Below are 23,438 nucleotides of genomic sequence, written 5' to 3' on the forward strand. Positions count from 1 at the left end.
GCTGGTCTCCTTGTCCTCCACGTGTGGCCAGAGACGTTTTCTCCATGACCTGCTTCAGGCAGACTCAGCTACATTCTGGAGTTTTCTTTCACTCACGTCCTCTTTGCATTCTGGAGTTTTCTTTGCATTCATGTCCTCCACATTCTGGCCTCGCCGTTCCTGAACTAGCCATTCCCTGAACAGATTTTTTTTTTTCTGGGCCTTCCTGCCTGTGATGGTTCATTTTATTTGTCAATTTGACTGGGCCACAGGGTGCCCAGGCATTTGGTCAAACGTTATTCTGGGTGTGTCTGTGAGGGTGTTTCTGGATGAGATTAACATTTGAATCAGTAGACTGAAGAAAGCAGATTGCCCTGCCCAGTGTTGGTGGCCCCGTCCAATTCAGTGAAGGCCTGAATAGAACAAAAGGCTAAGAGGCAATTCCTCCTGCCAATGTCTTTGAGCTGCGACATGGCTTTTCATGTGTTCAGACCCCACTGGAAACATCAGCACTTTCTGGATCTCCAGTATGAGCACCACAGATCCTGGGACTTGTCAGCCTCCATAATCACATAAGCCAATTCCTATTTATAATAAAATTTTTTCTGTGTCAACTTAAACTATATATATATAACATCATAGAGAAATATGCAGTGGCCAGGTATGGCAGTCCCTGTAATCCCAACACTTTGGGAGGCCAAGGTGGAAGGATTGCTTGAAGTTAGGAGCGTGAGACTGGCCAGGGCAACGTAGTGAGACACCGTCTCCACAAAAAATAAAACGTAAAGAAAATGAGCTGGGCATGGTGGTGCACACTTGTGGTCCCAGCTACTTGGCAGCTGAGGTAGGAGGATCTCTGGAGCCCAGGTGTTTGAGGCTGCAGTAAGCTGTGGTTGAGCCACTGTACTCCAGCCTGGGTGACAGAGTGAGACTCCATCTCTAAAAAAAGAAACATTAGGCAATTTCATCCTTGTGTGTGAATGTTGTAGGATGTACTGACACAAACCTAGATGGTAGAGCCTACCACACACCTAGGCTGTAAGGTATAACCTGTTGTTCCTAGGCTATCGTACAAATTTGTACAGCTGTTCCTGTACTGAATACTGTAGACATTTGTAACACAATGGTAAGTATGTGTGTATCTAAACATATCAAAACAGAAAAGGTATAGCGAACATACAGTATTATAATCGTATGGGACCACTGTCATATATGCTGTCTGTCATTGACTGAAAGGTTGTTATGCGTATGTGGCTATATACATATGCACATGTGCGTGCGCGCGCGCGCACACACACACACACACACACCATTGGTTCTGCTTGTCTAGAGGACCCTGACTAATATACTGCCTTTTATCTGGCTTTTTGCTACATACTTATTTCCCCTCTCTATCCTCCCTTAAGCAAAGTAAGATCCCTACTCATCCTTCAAGATCTAACTCATTTGACACCTGACTCAAGAAGCTGTCCCCAGTTCCCCTCACTCCTCTGCTCTCACAGCCCTGTCATCGCGCTCATGTAATTGAACTCACTTTGCGGTGTGTTGCAGGCATCTCCATGTGTGTCTCTCTGCAACGTTGCAATCCCCTCGAGAGCAGAGGCCTTCCAGCTCCACATCGCTCCTCCCCAGCTCGGAGCACTGTCAGGGCTCACAACTTATTTAGAAAATTGCGATGAATTAAATTGGAAGCAAGCCAGTGGGAGACAGTTCTATGGCCCTTCCCATGAGGATGGGATTTCAAGGTCACCGTGGGTGATGTTCCAAGCAGAGATGATAGCTATCAGGCTGTGACATTGCCAAGCACAGGCTGGGGGTTTCACACCCCCAACGATTTCCTCTGGAATGTTCTGTAGCCACAGTATCACAGGACATTAATAAAATCAATTATTGGATAAAAATCTCTGGTCTCCAAAGCTTCATTTTATGCTATTAGCAGGAGAATGCTGTTTTAAAAGGAGATAACAGAGAGAGAGAGAGAGATCAATTACTGGATAAGCTCACCATGGTGCCCCAGATGAACATGGACACTGGCCAGCAGCCCCTCTTACCTGCCACATGGATCAAGCCCCTGCACTGCTGTCTGTGGATCCTGCCCTGGGCCACCCTGTTCAGGTTTCCCAAGTGCAGGAGGTGCATTCTACTCAGTAATGGGATGGGCAGCTCTCAGCTCAGTGCCCTTAGTACCCAGGCAGCTTGAGACACTTGCACGGCCACCGGGGTCAGTAACACATGAATGAGCACCCCACCCTCGGGGACAGTGTCAGCCCCAGGACACCAACCCTCATGTTCCAGATCAGAACCTGATCAGCACATTCTTCCTGGAAACACAGAGTCTTATGTTTTAAGAACTTGAAAGGTCTCAGCTGTTTTAGATACAGACCAGCTCCTCCCCAGGGCTGAGAGTGCTAACATGCATTGGGAAGTGACCACCAAATTTAGGTGTCCAGCTTCTCAAGGCCTTGAAGTCCACACCTCCTGCTGGCTATGTGGACAGTCTCTGTTGGCTGTGGAGCTGGTGTGGGCAGGGCAGACCACACTAGGCAGCCTGGGCTGTGGCTAGGAGGCATTCCCTTGCCTCCTCTGCTGGAGGGGCCCAAGAAACTGAGCTCTGCTTTGAGCTCTGCCACTTTCCACCTGTGTGACCTCAGACAAGCCAGTAAACCTTTTGGAACTTCATCTTTCCTACTCAGTTCAGAGGGTTTTGGTGAAGATGAAACGAGATCATGAATACAGAAGCCACCTTACACATTCTAAGGTGCTCTCCACGTACAGTGAGGGTTATTACTCACTACCCCATTGATGCTTCTTAAAAATACCAGATTCCTGGGTAGGAGGAAGAAAGGAACAGATAGGGTGGCTGTGAGTAGCACACCACTGTAGATGGAACTCCTCCTTCCTTCCCATCACTGCCTCTTCTACAGCCAAGGAGGAATGACAGTCATTCATGAAACTGTGCCAGCCGTGGGGCCAGCACTTTCACACCAGGTATTCTCAAATTGCCCTGGAGAGATGTCCTCTGGGGTTGGGATACTAGAATTCAAGTTCCAGTTCTGCCATTTCCTAACTGTGGGATCTTGGGCAAGGTCCTTACCTCTCCAGGCTGTTATCTCATCTGTATAATAAGGGGATGCACAGTATCCCTCTCATAGAATTGCTCTGAGAACTACATGAAGTAATGTGAGTCAAGATCCTAGAACAGCACCCAGTATATAGAAATGCTCAGAAAATGGTGGCAGCCATTGTTGTCATCGTTCTGTTTTTATTCTTGCTGATGGTTTGTTGCTGTTCTGCCTCTGACCCCATCTTTGAGCCAGACCTTGCCACTATAAGCCTGGTCTCTGGGGTTGGGTACTGATAAGCCGACCAGGGCTAGTGGAGGACAAGGAGCCGTTCTCACAGACTTCCCATTCGTGTTGCACAGCCTTCGGACGCTGACTGGGACGACCTGTGGGACCAGTTTGATGAGCGGCGGTATCTGAATGCCAAAAAGTGGCGCGTTGGTGACGACCCCTATAAGCTGTATGCTTTCAACCAGCGGGAGAGTGAGCGGATCTCCAGCAATCGGGCCATCCCGGACACTCGCCATCTGAGGTATCTCCTCCTTCTCCCACTCTGTTACCCCCGCAGTCAAGAGATCAACAGCAGGCTTGATTTGGGGCCTACTGTGTGCAGCGCCCAGTGCTAAGAACTGGGTTGGACCATCTGCTGCTGGTTGGACACTAAAGGGATTTGGATTTGGTGATTGACCCTGTCTTTGTTGCCTATTGCTTACTGCTGAGAGCCATCCCAAACCCTCCAATTCCCACCAGGAGGTTGGGGGCAGGGGTGGCCTCTTTCACTTTAACCTGCTTCTCACCCTAGGGATCATCTGACACGAACCCGTAGAGCACCAAAAACACTACAGCCAAGGCCTGTTTTTCCCTGGCAGATTCCCACACCCAGGCCTGGGTTCCAAAGTAGGGGAAGGCAGGATGATCGGACCCTGGGGCAGGTAGGTGGGCGGTGTCTTCTGTGACTGGGAGAGAGCCTTCATGTGCCAGCCCTTGGACATTTTGCCATGTGAGAAGAGGAGCCAGCTTGCCGTTGGTTCTTCTGTCTGCCTGCGGAGGGGCTCGTTCACACAGCTCCATCCTGCCAGCCTTTAGTCAGGCCATGCCTTCAGTAGGTTGCAGAGATCAGGCCTGGAGCTACATAGAAAGCTTTGTTTCCCAACGAGAAGAGGCTTCGTGAAGACTTTCTGCCTCACGACCAACCCTTTTTAGAGTCATAGCAGCCCTTATGCACCCTGGTGAGACCTGGTAATCAGGTTCAATCTCAATCCCAGCTCCTCCACTCACGGGCTTCTGGCCTCCAAACTGGGGGCCCAGAAATGCCAAAGACCTGTGTTGGCCTTTCTTGTCTGCTGCAGGAACTTGACTTTGCATCAGCCTTAAATAGCAGACTGGCATGCTGAGAGGCTGTGGTGCTGGTGTTAGCTTCTTAGTCTCTTATATTTGTCTGGGTCCATGGGTACTCACATTGTGGAAATGGGTTTATGAGCAGAAGAGCAAGAATTTTCATGACTTATGAGGCTGATTCCTCTGGCAGTTCTTAAGTTGGTACCCTGTGAAGGCTGGCGGACTCCATGTCCCCATCTAGGTTGCACTACTCAGAAACCTTGTCTCCTACAGCATGTATGCTTTGGAGTGACTCAGCCAGTCCTTGTTAATCACTATCATTGCCAAAAGCAGCTGAAGTCCTGGTTTCCCTATGAATATAGCAAGGGGGGTGAACTAGATGATATTACAGCTTCTTCTAACTCTGACTTTCTGTGAATTTAACTCTCCCCTCGAGGGACCCATGAGACTCTGCCTTAGCAGCAGTTCCTGGCAGTCCCCTACTGCCAGAGACCCAGGGCGTGGGCTATACCTGCTTACTCCCTTCTGCTGGCCTGAAAGCGTCTGAAAGTCAGAGTCTTGTATTATTCCTGTTTAAATTCCTGGGCACTTGTCCTACTCCTTGGCATCTGAGAGAATTTTATTTAAATATTAGGTTATTGTATTTCCCCGAGCAGAAACTGCATGTAGGAGAGATGGGAAGAGGGAGCAGACAGGAGACAGGAGCCTGAGAAGCTCCACTGGGTCTTAGGCAGGTGGACGCTTGTCCTGAGTCCAGAGGCCAGGGCTTTCTTGAGGGACAAAGGGAGGTCTCCTAGCCAGGAAAGTTGCTGGCGCATCTGGATGACAGCCCCCTGAGAGACACCTGTGACTGCTTCCACCTGCAGAGAGAAGGCAACAAGTAATTCACTGAGTAGGCAGGTACTTGGGGATACTCTGAACAGGACTAGTTTCTGCACTTTCCTTCTTCTACCATTTAGAGGCAGAAACTAACATTTTGCAAGAGCTGGGCATATGTGGTGGTAGGTGATGAAGAACTGAGCCTGTTTCCAAGGAGCCCAGCTCACAATGTCCAGTTCCAGGCTTTGCACCTAGCCCAGTATGTTCCATCTGTTAAGAACGTGTGATCTGCTGGGATTACAGCAAGAAGGGAAGAGAGGATTTAGACAGAATTTAGACTCCCTTTGGGAAGACACAAAGGGAAAGTATATCAGCCATATATCTGCCTTAGGGCACCAGCCTTGCCCTGTGGGAGCTGGGATTGTATAACTCAGAGAATTTCAGGCTTAAAGAGCTTACTCTGAATGTGCATGAAAAGGAAAGGTCAGGCGATTGAGAATGAGGGCAAGCACATGGGACCAGCAGCCATCTAGGGGTATAGATCACCTACTATGTGCAAATCTCCAGGCTAGCACTGTGAGGGGCCACCAGTTGGATCAGCCATCTCCAAGCCAAGTTTAGTCACCATACTGGTGTCACCCTTGTAGTGATGAGAGCTCCAAAGACTGCCAGCAAAACCCTGTTTTCTTCTTTCAACTGGGCCCTTCTGTCTACAGGATCTCCCACTTTCAGCTCTTGGTTCTCAGGGAAACCTTGACTGTAGGTTGGAGTCATCAGCTATGTCTCTTAATCCTTCTGTGATTCCAGTCTCCCCATTGTGTCCCAGTTTCATCCTGATGCAATTCCTGGAGTTTGCCTGGCCTTTTGGGCCCTGTCTGCTTCAGATCTGACCAGCTGATGCTGCTGGTGACCTGTGTTCTGGGGACCAGGGATTCTCTGCAGCACTACTGACATTTGGGGGTAGATAATACTTTGTCGCAGGGTGTCCTATGCATTGTAGGTTGTTTAGCAGCATCCCTGGTTTCTACCTACTAGATGCCAGTAGCGCACTCCCTAAGTTGTGACAACCAACTATGTCTCCAGACTTTGCCATAGACATCCCCTTGGGGACGAAATTGCAGTGAAGATCTCTGCTGTAAATCCAGCCCTGCTTTTTACCTAAGTTCTCAAAAATGAAATGTAAACATGTATTATCAACCCCATCACCAGCAACAGGACAAGGCCAAGCCTTCTTTGTAAAAGCAGAGTTGAATGGAAGGCAGGCAGTAACAGCCCAGGGGCTAAGGATACTGATCCTGGGATCAGATTGCCCTGTTTACAGTCCTGGTTGTGCTGCTGACTAGGAGTAAACTTAAAGTTGCCTAGCTTCTCTGTACCTCAGTTTCCTCTTTTGGAAAATAGGGGTAAAAATCACAATAATGATCCTACCTAATTCAGTTTTTATAAAAAGCAAATAAAATATATATAAAGTATTTACCTACCTAATAGTAAATATTTTTCAAATTCTAGTTGTTGCTATTATTACAGGGTATGTGGGCAGGCTGATACTGAAGGGCCAGGAATGGAAGGAGAGGTCTCTGCCAGAAAACTCAAGATGATCAGGCAAGAGACGCAACTAAACCCCCAAAGTGAGCACACATCTATACCCCAAGTACCAGGAAAGAGCATTAAGATCACTAAGTTGTCATGGATGGTGAGGGTGGCAGAGGAGGACAGAGGTGGGTTTCAAGGTCAGGTTCAATTCCAGAGAAATGGGAGTGAGTGGTGTCAAATCCCCGTGAGTGTGGGGTGCTGGTCCTTAGCATCTGTCATAGCATTTCTCAATCCAGGATTCTTACGAGAATTACCTGGGGTGCTTTCTTTCAGTGCTGATACCCAGACTCCAACCACCTGAAGTACCTCTTTTCTAAGCTCCCCAGCCAGGGTTAAGAACTACTACTCTAGGTAAGCACTTCTTAAACTTAAATAGGCAAACAAAGAACCCCTCTGAGGATCTTGTTAAAATCTGATTTAGTACATCTGAGATGGGGCCTGAGCGTCCGCATTTCTAACAAGCTCCCAGGTCATACCAACCCCGCTGGTCCATGAATCACACTTTGAATAGCAAGGACTTAGAACAACCATTCTCAAATTCTGGTTCCCCAAACCAGCAGGCCACCAGCATCAGCATCACTTGGGAACTTGTTAGAAACACAAACTCTTAGGTTTCACCCAGAACTAGGGGTTCAGAAACTCTGGGGGTGGAGTGTAGCGATCTGAACTGATTGCGTCTCGGCAAGAGCTACAGGTGATTCTAATGCTGGCTCGAGTTTAGAAACCACAGAGCACCAGCTTGTACCTGTGGCTTATTTTTGTAACCCAGGTGAAGTTCATAGGTGGGATTGGTGCAGCCAAAAGGCTGATGGTCTGAGTAGAGAGTAGAGGCCCTGGAATAAGGCCACCACCTCCCCCACACACTACAGCCCTCTCCATTTCTCCACTGACATGACTTCTGTCTCTGGCCCTGCAGAGACGTTGGCCTCTCTGGTTCCTTCTTGCCTCTCCCTCCTTTCCCAGTTCCTTCATTCACAGGCTCCATGTCCTGCCATCCTCCTAGCAATTCGCGTCACCTCTACCGAGAAGCTCCTATAGTGGGGTCACTCCTGGCCCCATCGCCATTGGCCCACTCTGGACTTCTGGTTCCTTGAGGACATCCAATCACATTGATACAGTCTTTGCCCCTGCTGGGCCTCCTTTGTGTTCCCATCATGCCTTGCAGCTAAGGTCCTACTGGTATCAGTTGCCCTCTGGGGTAACACGCTGAGCATCTCCTACAGTGCTTTCCTTGTGTGATAGGAATTCAATAAATGTTGAACAAATGAAAGGGAGGATAAGACTGGAAAGGCAATTGACCACCCTCTCCCACCTGCTTTATGTGTAGCGAGGAAAAGAGGAGCTAAAGGAAGCCCCTTCTCATCACCCTTCGATCCTCAGGGGCCTCGTAGAAGGAATCAGAACAGACTCCGAGTTAAAGGAAAAATGCTTTTCCCTTAAAGAGTTCTCATTACTGAAAAAAGAAGGGTGAAGAAACCGCATGTGGGAGGGGTCTGAGCTTATTAAATTTGCTTCCAATTTTCTTACCACAGTAATTGGATTCTGATTTATAGGATGCGTTTGGACAGCGCCTGAAACAGAGAACTATTAGCTGAGCATTAGAGCAAGTGCTGCCAGGAGGGCGGGTGTTGGGGTGAGCAGCTCAGAAATCTGAAGATGCCGCATGATGGAGGAGGCAGCAGGTGGGTGAGGAGGGGGAGAAAGGAGGAAGGCTGTAGAAGTTTTGCCCAGCAGGCAGCTGTGCTGATTGAATCCCCAGATGCACCAGCGGTGTGGACCCCTTACAAGCAAGCCATGCAGGGCACCATGTGATTTTAAAAAGCCCAGAGAGGCCTGGGGGCTTAATTTCCCTATATCTGGAATGGAAGCGAGTAGCCATTTTTCTTTTAGTTCTTCACCCGTGAAGTCCATGATATTTTACAAGAGACAGTCCAGTCTATGTGGAATGTGAGATAGCAGAGAGCAGGAGTAGAAGGAGCTAAGACAGGTGCAGGCTTTGAGCCTTTCCCAGGATTTCCAGGGTCCTTGGCGGTGGGCACTGAGTGACGCCACTTCCAGTATGGTTCAAAAGGTAAGTTCTACAGCTTCGCAGGCATGCCCTGCTCCTTCGTGCTTGGCGTTAACGGCCTTGCCGTGCCCACCACACCCCTTACACGCGTTTGATGTGATCTTCACTGCTGAGATGGAAACCTCTGTCATCAGCCTGTAGACATGCACGTCTCTGCTGCAGCCTGGTTCTCTCACCCCTAGTCTCAGGCTAGGTGACAAGGCTAGAACAAGGTACCCCTCAGTGGCTTTCAGCATATCCCTGCTCCTCTCAGCCTCGTTTCTCAGCTGTGAAATAAAGGTGTTGGACTGGCTAACCTCAAAGCTTCATCATTCCTCAAGTCTCCACACCATTATAGATGAATGCATTCTTCCATTTATAGTCTCTTCATTCCAGATATATACACATACGCTGGCCTCCACTCACCTCAGTTGAACAAAACATGGAGCTTGCCTGGGGACATCCTAGCTCCAACTTCCCCTCATGAGGTCGACAATTGTGCTAACACAGAGGAGAGCCTTCATTGCCCGGTCACTGCTTAAGTCCTGTGAGATCATGAAGATGAATAAAATGGGGCTACATGTACTGGGGGTGAGAGGTAGGTGATGTGCTTTAACTATCGAATTCACTGTAAGGAACAGACAACTTCTAGCTGAAGTGAGTCTGAGATGATTGTCCAGAGGAGTTCTGCTAGTTATATATCAGGTTGGTGCAAAAGTAATTGCGTTTTTTGCCATTACCTTTAGTGGCAAAAACCACAATTGCATTTTAATACGATAGAGAACTATTAGCCACAATTACATTTCAATACATAAAGCATTGATTGGTCCAACAAGTAGTCCTCATTTTCCAGTCGTCCCTCTTCCATCCCATCACCCATTCTGGTGACAGCTGGATTTGCCATTATCCAAGTGGTACATAAAACATCTGGCAGACAAGTAGCCACAAATAGAGACACACCCCTCCAGGAGGGAGGGAATATTTTGATAAAGCATATGTGTGTTCTTACTAGCAGTGCCTATTATGGGGTTGCTTTGATTGCAGAGAGCAGGCGTCAGGGTGGACTGAGCTGGTGAGCTATGGGCTAAAAGCTCTAGCTGGGGAAGCCTCATTGGGTCACCTCTGCCTGGCTTGGCTGGGTCTCTGTGTTTTCTTCCGCATATTCTCCCAGCCTTTGTCCAGTGCGGTGCTAAATGACTCAGACAGTGGGGCGCCCATCACTTGCCTGGAGGGAAAATTCCACACTTTGATACATCCCACCAGGAAGACATTTTTCCTTGGCTCCCTTTTCCTCCTGGGAAATGAGGGGGCAGTGGCCCAGCCTCTCGTAGCATTTCTCCCTGCTTCTATTTACTCAGTTGGAATGGCTGCCAAAGATCATCATTTCTCTCCTTGTACTCGTCACTTAGCAGTAATAGGATAAAAATCTTTACAGCTGGAATGGCAAAGCATAAAAAATGTTCATATTGCCTCAGAGTCGAGGCTATTCCACTAGCTCAGCACAGCGTTAGTGATTCCACACCATGCAGCCATGGGGAGGGGAGGGAGAGCCCATCACAGATACTTAGCTTTTGCAAACAAGCTAGCCCCTCTGTGACATTTTGGTCCCCCCGTGCGCCACTTTTCAAAACAGGATTTGAGCCTGTTGATAGTGGGCCTAAGTGCCTTCACTCCAGAGCATCTCTGAGTTTGATCTCTGAGTCACTCCAGAGCATCTCCTCCTCTGGGGGAGGAAGGGAACAGCAGGAAGAGTTGCAGGACATCCCGGAAGTGGCTCTGCAGCAGAACTGTGTCCACAGCCTGGGGCAGTTTGCAGTACCATCTTGCCAGGGTAAGAGGGGAGGAACGACCACAGGGGCTCCTGCCATGTCTGTTTTCTGTGTAGTTAGTTTTGTCTTGGCCACATAGCAAAGCACAGGAGTTAGCAAGGGGCTCTGGGTCAGGATTCCTCCCCAGTCTTGGTCCCCTGATTTCCTTGAATCCTGAGCCTGCAGGCCCCTCCTGCTGTTCTTTGAGTGCCTGTTTTTTTGAGTTTCTGGGAGATTTCCCAAAGGGGTAACTCCTCAGACTTCAAAGGGGACCAGTCAACAACACGGATGAGAATTCATCTAAACTGCCTTAGCTTAATTTATTTTCTTGCACCTTGTTTCTTAGTGAATTCCTGCTAATGTTGACCTTGCATTGTACATTTCACTCATTCATTCATTCATTCACTCATTTGCTCATACCTTTACTCCACACATTTATTGAGCAATTGCCATGTGCCAAGTCCTGTGTTAGGAACTAGTGTGCACTTTCCAGGGGCTCATGGCCTAGTGGGAGAAATGGACATGGGACCAATTCCTGATGTTCAAATGCGGATTATGTTAAGGCCATAACCTTGCTCTTGGAATTAGTACATGAATTTCCTGCCCTCAGTGTTCAAGCACCCAGCTCCTGCCCTGTCCCTGGTTTGGGTTTAGTTATTTCCATCTTGGCCATGTAGCACAGCACAGGAGTTAGGAGCTGTCCTGTGAAAAGGACAAAATAGCATTAGGCTGGCCTGTGAAGGAGAAGGAATTTACACGTGGCTGGGAGGCAGAGGCTTTTGGAAGGAGATGGCGTGGGCTGCAGTTAGTGTGCTGGTGAGTGGGGCATGTAGGATTTTACCAGGTAGTAGGCATTTCAAGTTGAGGGAAAAGCATAAGGAAATGTAAGGAGATAGAAGAGCCAGTGTTTTATAGGAGTAAGCCCAGTTACTCAGAGTGTGGAATGATGGAGGGGAGGGATGGGGGAGAATATTCTGGAAGATAACCTGGGGACATGTGGCAAAGTCTTGAATTCAGGATAAGGAGATTAGAGTTTATTCAGTAAACCCTGGAATGCTTCCATGTTCACGCTGTCACTGCCTCATTGTCACAGCAACCCTGGGAGATGCCCTAAGTAACACATTCCTGGCCAGCACCACAGCCAGGACGAAAGAAGCCAAAGTGTGACGGAGCAAAGCAGTATCAGGCAGGAGTGGTGCCCCCGCCCCAAGGCTGGACAACTGTCCCAAACAAAGTGCAGGCTGAACAGGCGGCTGGCCCGGGAGCTAGAGCCTGATATGGGAACTTGGCCTGAAGCATTTTCATCCTCAGAGTGGGGGCATTGGATCTTCCACTGGGGAGTTCGTTCTGAAGCAAGGCAGGAACAGTGAGAAGCAGGAGCTAGTCTTAGGGGAGAAGGAGCTGGTAGGGCCTGGAAAAGGAGTCTGTCCTTCATCCCCAGACTCACTGCTAGGTTTCCAGAATGAGCACCAGTGTGGGCTGCACAGACTTGAGCAGAACAGCAAGACTAGCAGATTAACCGTTGCACACCTAGGTCAGGGGACCCGGGTTCAGAGAGGTTAGGGGGCTTGTCCAGGGTCACACAGCTAGTCCATGCTTGGCTGAAGTGCAAAATCAATTTTTCAGATTGTGGGTCCATATATTTTATATTATTTTGTCACAAACATAGAACTTATTATTATGTCTAAAGTTCACTGAGTTAGAGAGAAAGTGTGTGTGTGTGTGTGTTTGACTTGTGATTTGGGGCAAAGAGAAGAGGTGATAGATGAGGATTCTGGGTTTCCTAATTAAGATAGTTTGATTATTATATTTTAGCTTTGCCTGGAGGTACTAAACTAATACATTTCAGCCATCTAATTCAATAAATAGTGTCATCTGGTGTTCTGCTATCTGGGCCAAATGCCTGTGGGCAGGTAACCCAAGAAGAACCTTGTGTGGCTTTGAAAGGTACCAAGTGGTCTTTGTTCTGGAGACAGATTTACCTTCTCCCTCCCTAAGTTTGCCTCCTACATTTCACATTACCTGGGGAACGAGGCAGGGAAAAGAGATGTGGAAAGAGATGTAGAGATATTTTCAATGCCCAGGATGGAAAACTGATTTGGATTGAATATTTGCGAGGGATAATTCATTCTACAAGTTATTGAGTCTAAGACTATTAGGTATAGATCAGTTAAAAACAACAACAACAAAAAAAAACAACAACAACAAGCCAGACTGAAAGTTTGCCCTCATGGAACTTGAATGCCCCCAGTGAATAAATCCCCCAGGTGGACAAGTGGGAGCTACCTTACTACCCTCCCCAGGCCACTAGTACCTCCCCACCTTACAGGTCACTTTCCACAGGAGGCATGACCCCTTAAGCTAGCCTTGAAAATAAGCCCTGGCCCATGAACTCAGGGTTTCAGTAACACCAAGGGCAATGTGGTATCAGTTCTCTCTCCCCTGAATTATCTATCTTTAAAGTACAGAGGAAGAAGGGTGAAGAAGATTCCCTGGATTTGCACTCTGCATTCCGGGGGTGCTCTCCTCCATGTTATGGGGAACACAGGAGGAGTGGAAAAGACAACGCTGTTGAGTTTGGCTGCAACTTTTGTCTATTTCATGAGCTTTCCATGTTCCAGTTCAGTGGCTTTTGAAATCTTCCAGCACAAGCAAAATCTGCCCCAACACCAGAAACTCTCTTCATCTTTTCTCAAGGAAATCTTGTATTGAAATATAACATACATATGGAAAAGTACACACCTCCTGCAGGCACATCTTGAAGAATTTTTCCAAAGAGAACACACCTATTTCCTGCATCAAGTGTCTACATCAGGTTAAAGAATATTCTCAGTTTGCCAGGAGCCACTCTTTTGCCCGTGCCCCATCAGAATCCTTCGTGGCTACCTTGTCCTCAAAAGCTGTAGATTAATGTTGCTTGGTTTTGAACTTTATGTAAATGGGATTACACAGTATGTACTCTTGTGTATCTGGCTTCCCTCAGAGTTCTGTGCATGAAACTCAGCCACATTTTGCAAGACACAGTTTGTTCATTCTCACTGCTGTGTAGTATTCCTTCATATGAATATATTACAATTTCTATATCTACTCAACTATCAATGCTCCTTTGGGGTTTTTCTAGCTTGGCTTTTATGACTAGAGCTCCTATGATTAAGCTTCTACTTGTCTTTTGGTGAACGGGCATATGCGTTTCTGTAGGCTGTACCCCTAGAAGCTTTTGTAGATATCATTAAATATTTAATGAAGTGCTTATAGCAGAGTCCCTGTTGCTCCAAGTCCTCATCATCAATCACTTGCTATCGTCTGTCTCTTTCATTTTTGCCTACCGGGAGGCTGAGTAGTGGTGTCTTATTGTGGTTTAAATTTGCCTCTCCCTGCTGATCAATGAAGTGGTACACATTTTCCTGTTTCTGAACCATTTGCATGCCCGAGCAAGCGTTGTGCCCCTTCTCTCTGCATCTGTCTATGCCTTTTGCTCAAGAAGCAAGCACAGAGGGCCTGGTTCTCAGTACCCCCTCAGTAACCTGCCTTTCTTCTGGTTATTTTTTGCCATTTTGTCCAGTATTTTGAGGCAGCATGATAAAGTAAGGGGAAAAAATAACTGGCCTGAGCCTGAGAGGATGCATACCCTTTCTAAGATACTGCCCAACAATGCCTTCAGCTCCCTGGGTGTCTGTTTCCTCCCATGTAAGATGAGGGAAGTAAGCCGGAGACACTTATTAAGGTCATTTCCAGCTCTGTCTGCCGGTTTGAAAAGACTTCTGCTGGTAAGAGCATGCAGGAACTGGCTTAGGAACTAAGTAAGTTGGACGCTATTTCCAGAAACATGAAGCCCTCCTGCTCGGCAGTGCCGCCCCTCCCCCTGCCCTGGATCACTCTTTCCAACTCACATACTTCCCTTCCTAACAGGACTCCAGGGCCCCGCAGAGCATCAGAGCCCTTTTTATTGCCACCTTGTCCATTTCTTCATGCGGGCCTTCTCCACCCTCTCATGCCTTCCACGCAGTGCAGGTCACCAGACCTCTCCCAGCCTGAGGTGCACATGTAGGCTGGTTTGACATGTCTTCTCACTTATCTGAAAGCCCCAGACCTATTAAACACAGCGATAGCAGAGCTGCTTGCTCCTGGAGTTGGCACATCATGTAGAAGGCAGCTTGACTGCAAACATTGGTGACCTGCCCACATTTTTCAGTCTAGAATAAGGAGCTGGAACACACAGATGTCTTCTCTTTAAAACCTGGATCACTGTCAAGTTCCATTACCATTTGCCCCCAAGTGCTTCAAAGAACCACTGGCTCTTATGATATAACACATGTGCCTCTACTGCCGGGAAGAAGCAGGGCTGGTAGGATTGGCCTGAGGAAATTTCAAGGAGGCTCTGTGCTGGGACCAAGGTCCTGAGGCAATTCCTACAGGAGAGGATGAACCATGCAGGAAGCCCTTAGAGTAAGACTCTTCATGCCTTGTATTTCTTTCTCCCAGCCTGGAGTGAAGTGGCCTGATCTCAGCTCACTGCAACCTCCACCCCGCCAGGTTCAAGCAGTTTTCCTGCCTCAGCCTCCTGAGTAGCTGGGATTTTAGACACCTGTCACCAAGCCCAGCTAATTTTTGTATTTTTAGTAGAGATGGGGTGTCACCATGTTGGCCAGCCTGGTCTCGAACTCCTGACCTCAGGTGATCCGCCTGCGTCGGCCTCCCAAAATGCTGGGAATACAGGCTTGAGCCACCGTGCCCGGCCCATGCCTTGTATTTCTATAGGACTTCACAAAGTGCTTTCCCATCTCTTTCTCATGTCCTCAATAGCCCTTTGGGTGAAGAGGTCATTGCCATTTCACAGAGAAGGAAGCTGAGACCCAGGCAACATAACTGGTTGACTAAGTGGCTGGGCTAGGTCTCCTAGTGCTGTGAACTTTGACGTACAACATCTCTGCCACTTGCTACCTGGACCATGGGTGAGTTACTCAAACTCCTAGAGACTCCATTTCTTCATCTGTAAAATGGGAATAATAATGGCCCTCGGGGTGAGGTGAAATGATTGATGTCAAATGCCGAGCCTCATCTTTAACCTCTAGTAAGCACTTGGTGACTGTTTGCTAGCTGTGGGCCTGAGTAGTCAAATTAGTACTGGCATCAGGAGGGCAGCTGGGGCCTGCCGCAGTCACCCAGGCAAGAGGGGTCATCAGGACCAGCAATAGTTCTGGCTTCATCATCTTTCCCACTGCTTCGCAGCTGTGAGCCAAAGCAGGTCTGGAAGGCAGGGCAGATAGGTAACAGGTCCAGGGGTGGAGAAATGGGTGACATGGATGAATGTGGAGAGGTCCTGGCTCTGCACCCTGCTCCCCAGCTCTGAGTCGGGGTGCTGTGGCTCATGTGAATCACAGTGGAGCTGAGAACAAGGTGGGCTGGGTGCAGGGCATGTAGGCAGGGAAGTCCTTGGAGAGCTCTGGGCCTCAGCCTTGGCTCCTGGTGCTGAACGTCCCATTTGCCTGAATGTCAGACTTACTTTAGAAACTGGAAAGCAAAATTAGCAAGGAGGCGACTGCAATGTCACATCTGGTAAAATTTGTGCTTGCAAGATACTGGGGATGGAAGCCAAGGCCAGCAGAGGGAGTGATTTAGAGCCAGGGGTCAGCAACTGCAAAATGTGTTTGACAAGAGATGAAAAGAGCAGGAGAGATGACAGCTGGGTGGGGCCTGCTGTGGGAGGGAGATCTCTGAGCCGAGGGTGGTAGATGCAGGATGGAGCGCTGAGGGCCACATGAGGCCCTAGGCAGCTGGCAAAGTAAGCGGAGACCGTAGGATGTGATGGAAGTAGGACCCAGCTGGGGACCCTGTGGATCACAGAGCAGTGAGGGTCCCACTGGGCTAGCGAGGGGCAAGATCAGTAAATGTCCTTGAGCTTATCTTTGCTGTCCCTGAGGCAACAAGAGAAACCCCTGATCTCCATGGAAACTTTATTGTATTATCCAAACTGCTCTCCCCTCCTGACCTGTCTGACCCTCATGATAACTGTGGCCTGGCCAGAGCAGGCCTGGTGGTTGAGTCTTCTGCCTCCCTGCTCCTCCCGGTCTCTCCTCCTCGATTCCTCGTAAGGTCGCATCATGTACTCCTTGTTCCACACCTGCCTGCCCTGCCTCTCAAGATAGCAAACACCCTCTTTGCTCCCGTCTGCTTCACCTCAGGCCAGTGCCACCACCCTTCAGACTTTCACCCAAGCCGTGATCTGTAGCATCATCCTTCTCTCCCCCCACCCTCATTTTGTGGTCTCCTCTGATATATCTCTTGCTCCGTAAGATATCTTGCCGCCAAACTCAGCCACTGCCCCCTCTCACCTGGGTGACTGCGATAGGCCCCAGCTGCCCTCCTCATTGGCTCTGGCTTTCTAAATGCAGAAGGATCACTCCTCACCTGAAACTCTTCACATGCTGTGGGCACACGGCGCCTGTCTCCACCCCCACCCTGAAGCCAAGGCCACCCCCATCAGGCCATGGCCTGTGCCGACTGTGTTGTGAGGATTCAGGCCTCCTCATCATTGCTGCTTTCTCTGTTCAGGATGCCCTTTTGTGTTTTGGGAGTCTGTGTGGAGGGTCTCCTCTTCGGGAAGACGGCTTGCCCCTCGGACTGAGTTTGGCAGCCCCTCCGTCCTCCATGCTCACCCTGAGCAGCACCCGTTGCTGTGCATTGCAGACATCAGCTTACTGTCTATCTCCCTTCCAAGCCCCTGAGCAGCTAGGGCAGGGATGTTGACTTATCTTTGCATCTCCCAAGCCTAGCACGGTGCCTGGCACTCACACTGTCCATCAGTATCAGCTGAGTGAATGGGGCCTGAAGAGCACCTCGTGATTCCTTCTCAAGCTACTGAGAATATCAGGGATTGGGAGTGCAGGTGCAGGTGAGCGAGTGAATCCTCAGAACAGAGGGAGAAAATCAAACCACAGGAAATTTAAAACCATCCTCGCTCAGCAAAGAATTCTCCATGTTCACACATAAATCCAGCGCCACAATTGGCAAACACGTATTGATCATACCATTCCTCTGATGTGTGGGAGGCACCATATATATGTTCTCTCGGTTCAGCCTCACAACTTTGCTATGACCCTGGTTTTAGAGATGAAGAAATTGACTCCAGTAGCTTGAATAACTTGTCCATAGGAATTTAAAGAAGTGGAAAAGTGGCCCCTGCCTGCAAGAAGGCAGCAGTTACCTAGGAAGATGGTACAGTGATTTAGACAGAACAGTCATACCAGGAGGCTACGTGGAGTGTGGTGGAGGAAGTGATTTCAGCGAAACTGCAGAACAGTGACAGTTTGGGCAGCTGGAGGAGGGAAGGTAACAGAATCTAGGGAGGTTTGTGGAGGTTGTGACTCAAGTACAGTCAAGGGCAGTGACTGGGCTGGTTTAGCAGGGCCAGGAGGCTCCTGCAAGGGAACATGGGGGCAGGGTGCTGAAGAGCTAACACAAGGGTGGAGGCCTTGGGATGCTGGTGAAGGTTTAACTCCAGGTGGCTCTGAAGGTTGGGGGAGGCTCCTACAGGAGCAGTGTGTTAGGAAGATGGAACAGAGAAGGGCTGTGGAGAGGGTGGGAGGAGTGGTTGGAAGTGATTCTTCCACAGGTGGGAAGAATAGTCAGGCAGCTGTTGCAGGAGGACAAACTAGGGGGTGTAGATCAGGCTTGAGGATATAAAAAGGAGGCAGATTTGACTGCAGGATTGGCTCAGGGGTGGATTGACTGTAGGAAGGTGCAGGAAGGTATGGGAAGCCTTTGCTTTTTTCCCTCCCTGCTTCAGACCAGAATGGCACACGGATGTGAGTGCCCTGGGGAAGAGGCATAGACCGCTGGCCCTCAAACAGACCATTCCTGAGCTCAGGGTGCTGAGTCTGGCATATTCCTGAAGTTCCTTGGCTGTGGGCCTTACCTTTGCTCTTTACAGCTGTTGCAATTGGAGGAACATTCCCCTTTCAGGTGAAAGGAGGGAATGATGCTTCTCTGATCTTTTAGGTGGAAAGTCTGAGAAATATCAAGAAATAGCTCTAGGAATATCAAGGGGAGATACTATGCTTTAGCAAGCGAGAGATGACCCAGACCCATGATTTTCCATCTTTCCAGAATCTTCCAGCATGCAGCATTCAAGATAAAAGACAGAAGGGCTGGGTATGGTGGCTCACGCCTGTAACTCCAGCCCTCTGGGAGGCCGAGGTGGGCAGATCACCTGAGGTCAGGAGTTTGAGACCAGCCTGGCCAACATGGTGAAACGCTGTCTCTACTAAAAATACAAAAAACTTAGCTGGACATAGTGGCGCATGCCTGTAGTCCCAACTACTCTGGAGACTGAGGCATGAGAATCGCTTGAACACGGGAGGCAGAGGTTGCAGTGAGCCGAGATGGTGCCACTGCACTCCAGCCTGGGCAACAGAGTGAGACCCTGTCTCAAAAAAAAAAAAGAAAAAAAAGACAGAAAAGCCAATATGGAATAAAGGGTTTCAGAGGCAGTGAGTCTGGATAATCTTCACAGGGCATTCTTGTAGAGCTCGTGAGGGCACCGACTGGGGAGCCAGACCATCTGGGTTTATGTTGAGGCCCCACCACTCACTGACTGTGACTTGCCCTCTCCACCACCATGAGAGGAAGAATTACAGCACCCACCTCGGGGAGTTACTGTGCAGGCTGAAAGCTCTGGAAAGAATACCTGAGACAGAGTGAGGATTCAATTGTGTCATCTATTATTACTGTTGTATGATGTGATTTGAGCAGGGCTAAAATAAGACATGAAGGAGCTCTGGTCCCAGACACCAAGGTATCTTTTTTAGGAAACGTTTCAAAAATAAGTCTTGGCCCAACTCCGCACTTTCTGTCCCAGCTAGGCTCTGCATTTGCCTTTTGAGAAGATTCTTTTTTGCACACACACACAGACATGCACATGCACACACAGCTGCTATCTGGGTGGTACTTGGTACCGGCTAACACAGGTCCTGGCAGTGTTCCAAGAGAAACCTCTTTGCAGCCTCCATAGATCTGCTGATCTTCCTGGAGAGCAGACGCTGCCGCTTGCCTCAGGGTTTCCACCAAACCTCAGGGTTCCACTCACTTGGAAGGGGCTAGGCAATGTAAAAGATCGAGATTAGTTGTTTGGAAAAACAGAAGGATCTTGGTTCATTGGAGTAATGGTCATTTCTAGGAGGTCTCTAAATGCAGCCAGAGGAGTCTACATTCTTTAAGTCAGGTGGTCCTTCTGAGCCTGGATTGCATGAGTCAGCACAGGCAGCAGAACTGCTTGATGAGGTAGATTGGGGCCAGAGATTGAAAAACCCTGTCAGCTTGCTACCCTGAGCAGCACTGAGAACTGAGATGGATCTGCTGGTTCCAGAACAAAGAGTGGGAGATGTCCAGCCTTCTGTGTTCTGTAATTATGTTTTTTGCTGAGGGTGGTCAAAGGCTTGTCATAATTCAGTGGAACAAACCCTTAAACAGTTATTTCAGATGCCAGTTGGTAAATGAATGCAGGTGTGATCTATGGAATTGGGGAAGAGAGGAGACAGGAGAGAGATTTTCTTAAAGCTACATTTACAATTGAAAGAGCTATTAATTATTTTGAGATTGTGGCCTTTTCTGGTGTTTAAGTACTGTTTCTTTTTGAAATGATGGTGATGGTAAATGATGGGATTTTAAAAATATATACTTTCCCACAAAGTAAAATGTCATGAACCTAATTATTGTCTCTATAATGTTTTTATTTTACTTTACTCATACCAGAAAACCAAGACCTAGAAACAATTATCTGGCACTAACGTTGAAATTTTAATTTGTATAATATACCAATTAAAGTTCAGGGACAACTTAGGACAATGATGTCCAACAGAAATAGATGTGAGCCACATATTATTTAAAATTTTATAGTAGTCACATTTAAAAAGGTAAAAGAAGTGAAATTAATTTTAGTAATATATTTGATTTACTCCAATGTATCTAGATACTAACATTTTGACATGTGATCAATGTAAAAAATATAAGTAAAATATTTCACTTTTTTTCATACTAAGTGCTTGAAATCTTGGGCATATTTTACATTTACAGTATATCTCCATTCAGACCAGACACATTTCCAGTGTTCAGTAACTGCGTGTGGCTTGTGGCTGCCCTACTGGATAATGCATGTCTAGGAGAAGAGGGTGTCTGGGCCATTCTGTTGAAGGCTTCAGTCTTTCTCCTCTTGCTTCATCATTGGCATTGTTCATCATTCTTGGAACTTTGGTAAACAAGGACATCCCAGCCTTTTAAACACAGTTGAGTATTTCCAGCATGATAGACAAAACTTAAGACCTCTCCACAGACACCAGATGCCACCTGATATTCCCCAGGACACCCTTAGCCCAAGGCTTCTTATCGCCAGCCCCCTCCCCAACTCATGGCTCCGTACTTCAGCTTCCAGACCCTTATTCAGTTTGGGCAACTTATTTGGTCTCTCTGCTGTATCACTGACCTTGGCCTTTGCTTAGCTTTTACTGCTCTGGAGCTCCTTGTGAGGGTGTCACCCATAGCTTGGCAAAGGACATTTTCCTCTCCGGCTTTGACCCTATGTAAACCTAACCTGCCTCCCACCTTCACTTATCCCTCCACTCATTCTTCAGACATTTATCGTATGTCTAGTATGTTTAGTCACCATCCTGGGTACTGAGGTTACAACTACAAATAAGTCCTTGCCTTCACGGTAGCAACAGTCAGTAGAGGAGACAGAAAAGTAATTTCACAGTGCTTGGTAATAAATTACAGCAATGGGGTGAACACAGGGTCCTAGAGAGGCACGTTGGAAAAGCCTTGGGAGATTGAAATGCTTCCCAGGGGAAGTAACTTCCAAGCCAAGATTAGAAGAGGTAAAAATAGCCAGGCCTTGGAAGCGAGGAGAGTGCATTTCAGATATAGAGGAGAGAGACAGCACCTGCAAAGTTCCAGAGGTGACAAAGAGCAAGTGAAGTGGAACGTGGCTAGAACTTTGAGAGTGCAGAGGGCAGGAATCAGAAGTGGTGCCAGGCCACTAAGGATGGTGAGCCACAATTAAGAGTCTCGATTTGATTTTGTGAGCAGTTAGGCAGCACTGAAAGATGTTAAAGATGCAGTTCTGGAAAGATCATTCTAGCTGCAGCATGCAGGGTAGATTGAAAAGGGATACAGCCAGAGAGGAAGTTGCTGCAGTAATCTAGAAAAGACAGAATGGAAATGGAGAGAAACAGCCAGATGGAGAGAGAAATAAGACAAATGCCCAAGACTACATTTGATTACATTGGGTCTGGGGCAGAAAGAGGCAGGATTAGAGAATATCTCTTGGTTTTGGCACATAGTGCATAGTGAGCTGTGGAACTCAGGAGGGTCAGCAGGCTTGGCTGAGGTGTGGGAAGCAGAGGGATGACAAGGTCATCTCATGGGGTCAAGAGAACATGCTCATCGGGGTTAGGGTTAGAGGTTAAAGGAAGTAGACACTGGGAACTCTTTGAAAGCTGGCCACCAGAACACCCAACCAAGTTCCTAAGCAGTTCACTTCTCTGTTCTGACCCACTTATTCCCTTCCTAGACCACTGGAATTAATAACACGTTCAGCAATTCAAAGGTGGTGATATAATGGAATAGCATATCTCACTGTTATGTTAAGTGTCTTTTCTGAAACACAGGATTTCTGTAACCAGAGTGAGGGTGGCTATTGAGGCAAGAAGTAAGAGCAGTATATGTTTCTGTGAATGAACAAATTAATCTGCATGTGAAATCCCGGCAAAATTGACATGAAATAAAAATTTCATGCCTTACAGTGTATCAGTGTTGCCCATGAAATGTGATTAAAAGGAATTTTTGATTTTACAGTTGTCATACTTTTTATACTGCTTGCATTTTTCTCATCTAAAGAGTTCAGTTTGAACCAAGGGGCCAGCCACAGATTCGGCATTTTATATTTTTCCTCATAGCTGAGAGCAGGCTTCCTTACATAGATCTGAGCTGGGGAGGTGTTAGATGTTCTCAGATCTAAAAATGAAATCTGTGATTCTAAAAGCCGGTAGCAAGATCACTGCCCTGAGTCCTGAGAGAACTGACATTCTGGAAAGGTCATGTGGCCAAGAGCTTTTCTCCTCTCATTCTTTCTTCCTCACACACATTGGCTCTGCGTTGCGGCTGGTGGTGAGGAAAGGAAGGGATGAACCATTGTCCATGAAGCCATCTGTGCTAGCACTGGTGGTGGAGTGACAGAGGGATGTGGGGGAGGGAAAGATGTGCCCACGCCACCTGCAACTGGGATCCATAGATTGTCACCTCCTTGGGGACAGAGAGCTCTCTCCCAGGAAGTTGGTCCCATTCCCACTTTATGTCTTATGCTTGTGTCTGTCTTCGCCTTTCTGGCCCTGGAAATTAGGGAAATGGAACATGATGAAAATGACCCATTCATTTTCTCTGTCTGGGTCTGACCTCTGCAATGTGTGCTGGAAGTGCAGGACTTGGGAGGAAATCCTCATTTCTAGTTAGATCAACATAGCTTTTTGTTTAGTAATAGTTGTGCATGAACCACCTCACCCAGGGCCTTGCTGAGGTCACATCTTCACCTACCTGGTCAGACTGCAGTGGAAGCCCCTGACTAGGATGTGCCTGTGGCAGCCCAACCAGCGGTTTCCCATCTTCCTGTTACCGAGGAGCAGCAGCCAGTCCCTCCCTCCTGGACAGGTCGTTGCACCTGCTGGTTTCCAGAGCTCAGTAGAAACTACCTCTTCGGGTGGTCATTCAAGAGTGGGTACATGAGTATACACAGTGTACAAGGCC

At 48.0% G+C, this 23,438-nt stretch overlaps 1 protein-coding gene across 2 annotated transcripts in view; it reads left to right on the forward strand.

Annotated features, from left to right (window-relative positions):
- GALNT14 (polypeptide N-acetylgalactosaminyltransferase 14) overlaps nucleotides 1–23,438 on the forward strand; it is a 237,259-nt gene that overhangs the window by 151,837 nt on the left and 61,984 nt on the right. For both annotated transcript variants that reach the window (XM_011972547.1, XM_011972546.1), the window contains one exon: nucleotides 3,404–3,573. In XM_011972547.1, coding sequence (XP_011827937.1) covers nucleotides 3,404–3,573 — 170 coding nt within the window. The remainder of the gene's footprint in view (nucleotides 1–3,403; nucleotides 3,574–23,438) is intronic.

This window comes from Mandrillus leucophaeus, unplaced genomic scaffold (genome assembly GCF_000951045.1).
Source record: "Mandrillus leucophaeus isolate KB7577 unplaced genomic scaffold, Mleu.le_1.0 Scaffold13, whole genome shotgun sequence".
Classification (NCBI taxonomy): domain Eukaryota; kingdom Metazoa; phylum Chordata; class Mammalia; order Primates; family Cercopithecidae; genus Mandrillus; species Mandrillus leucophaeus.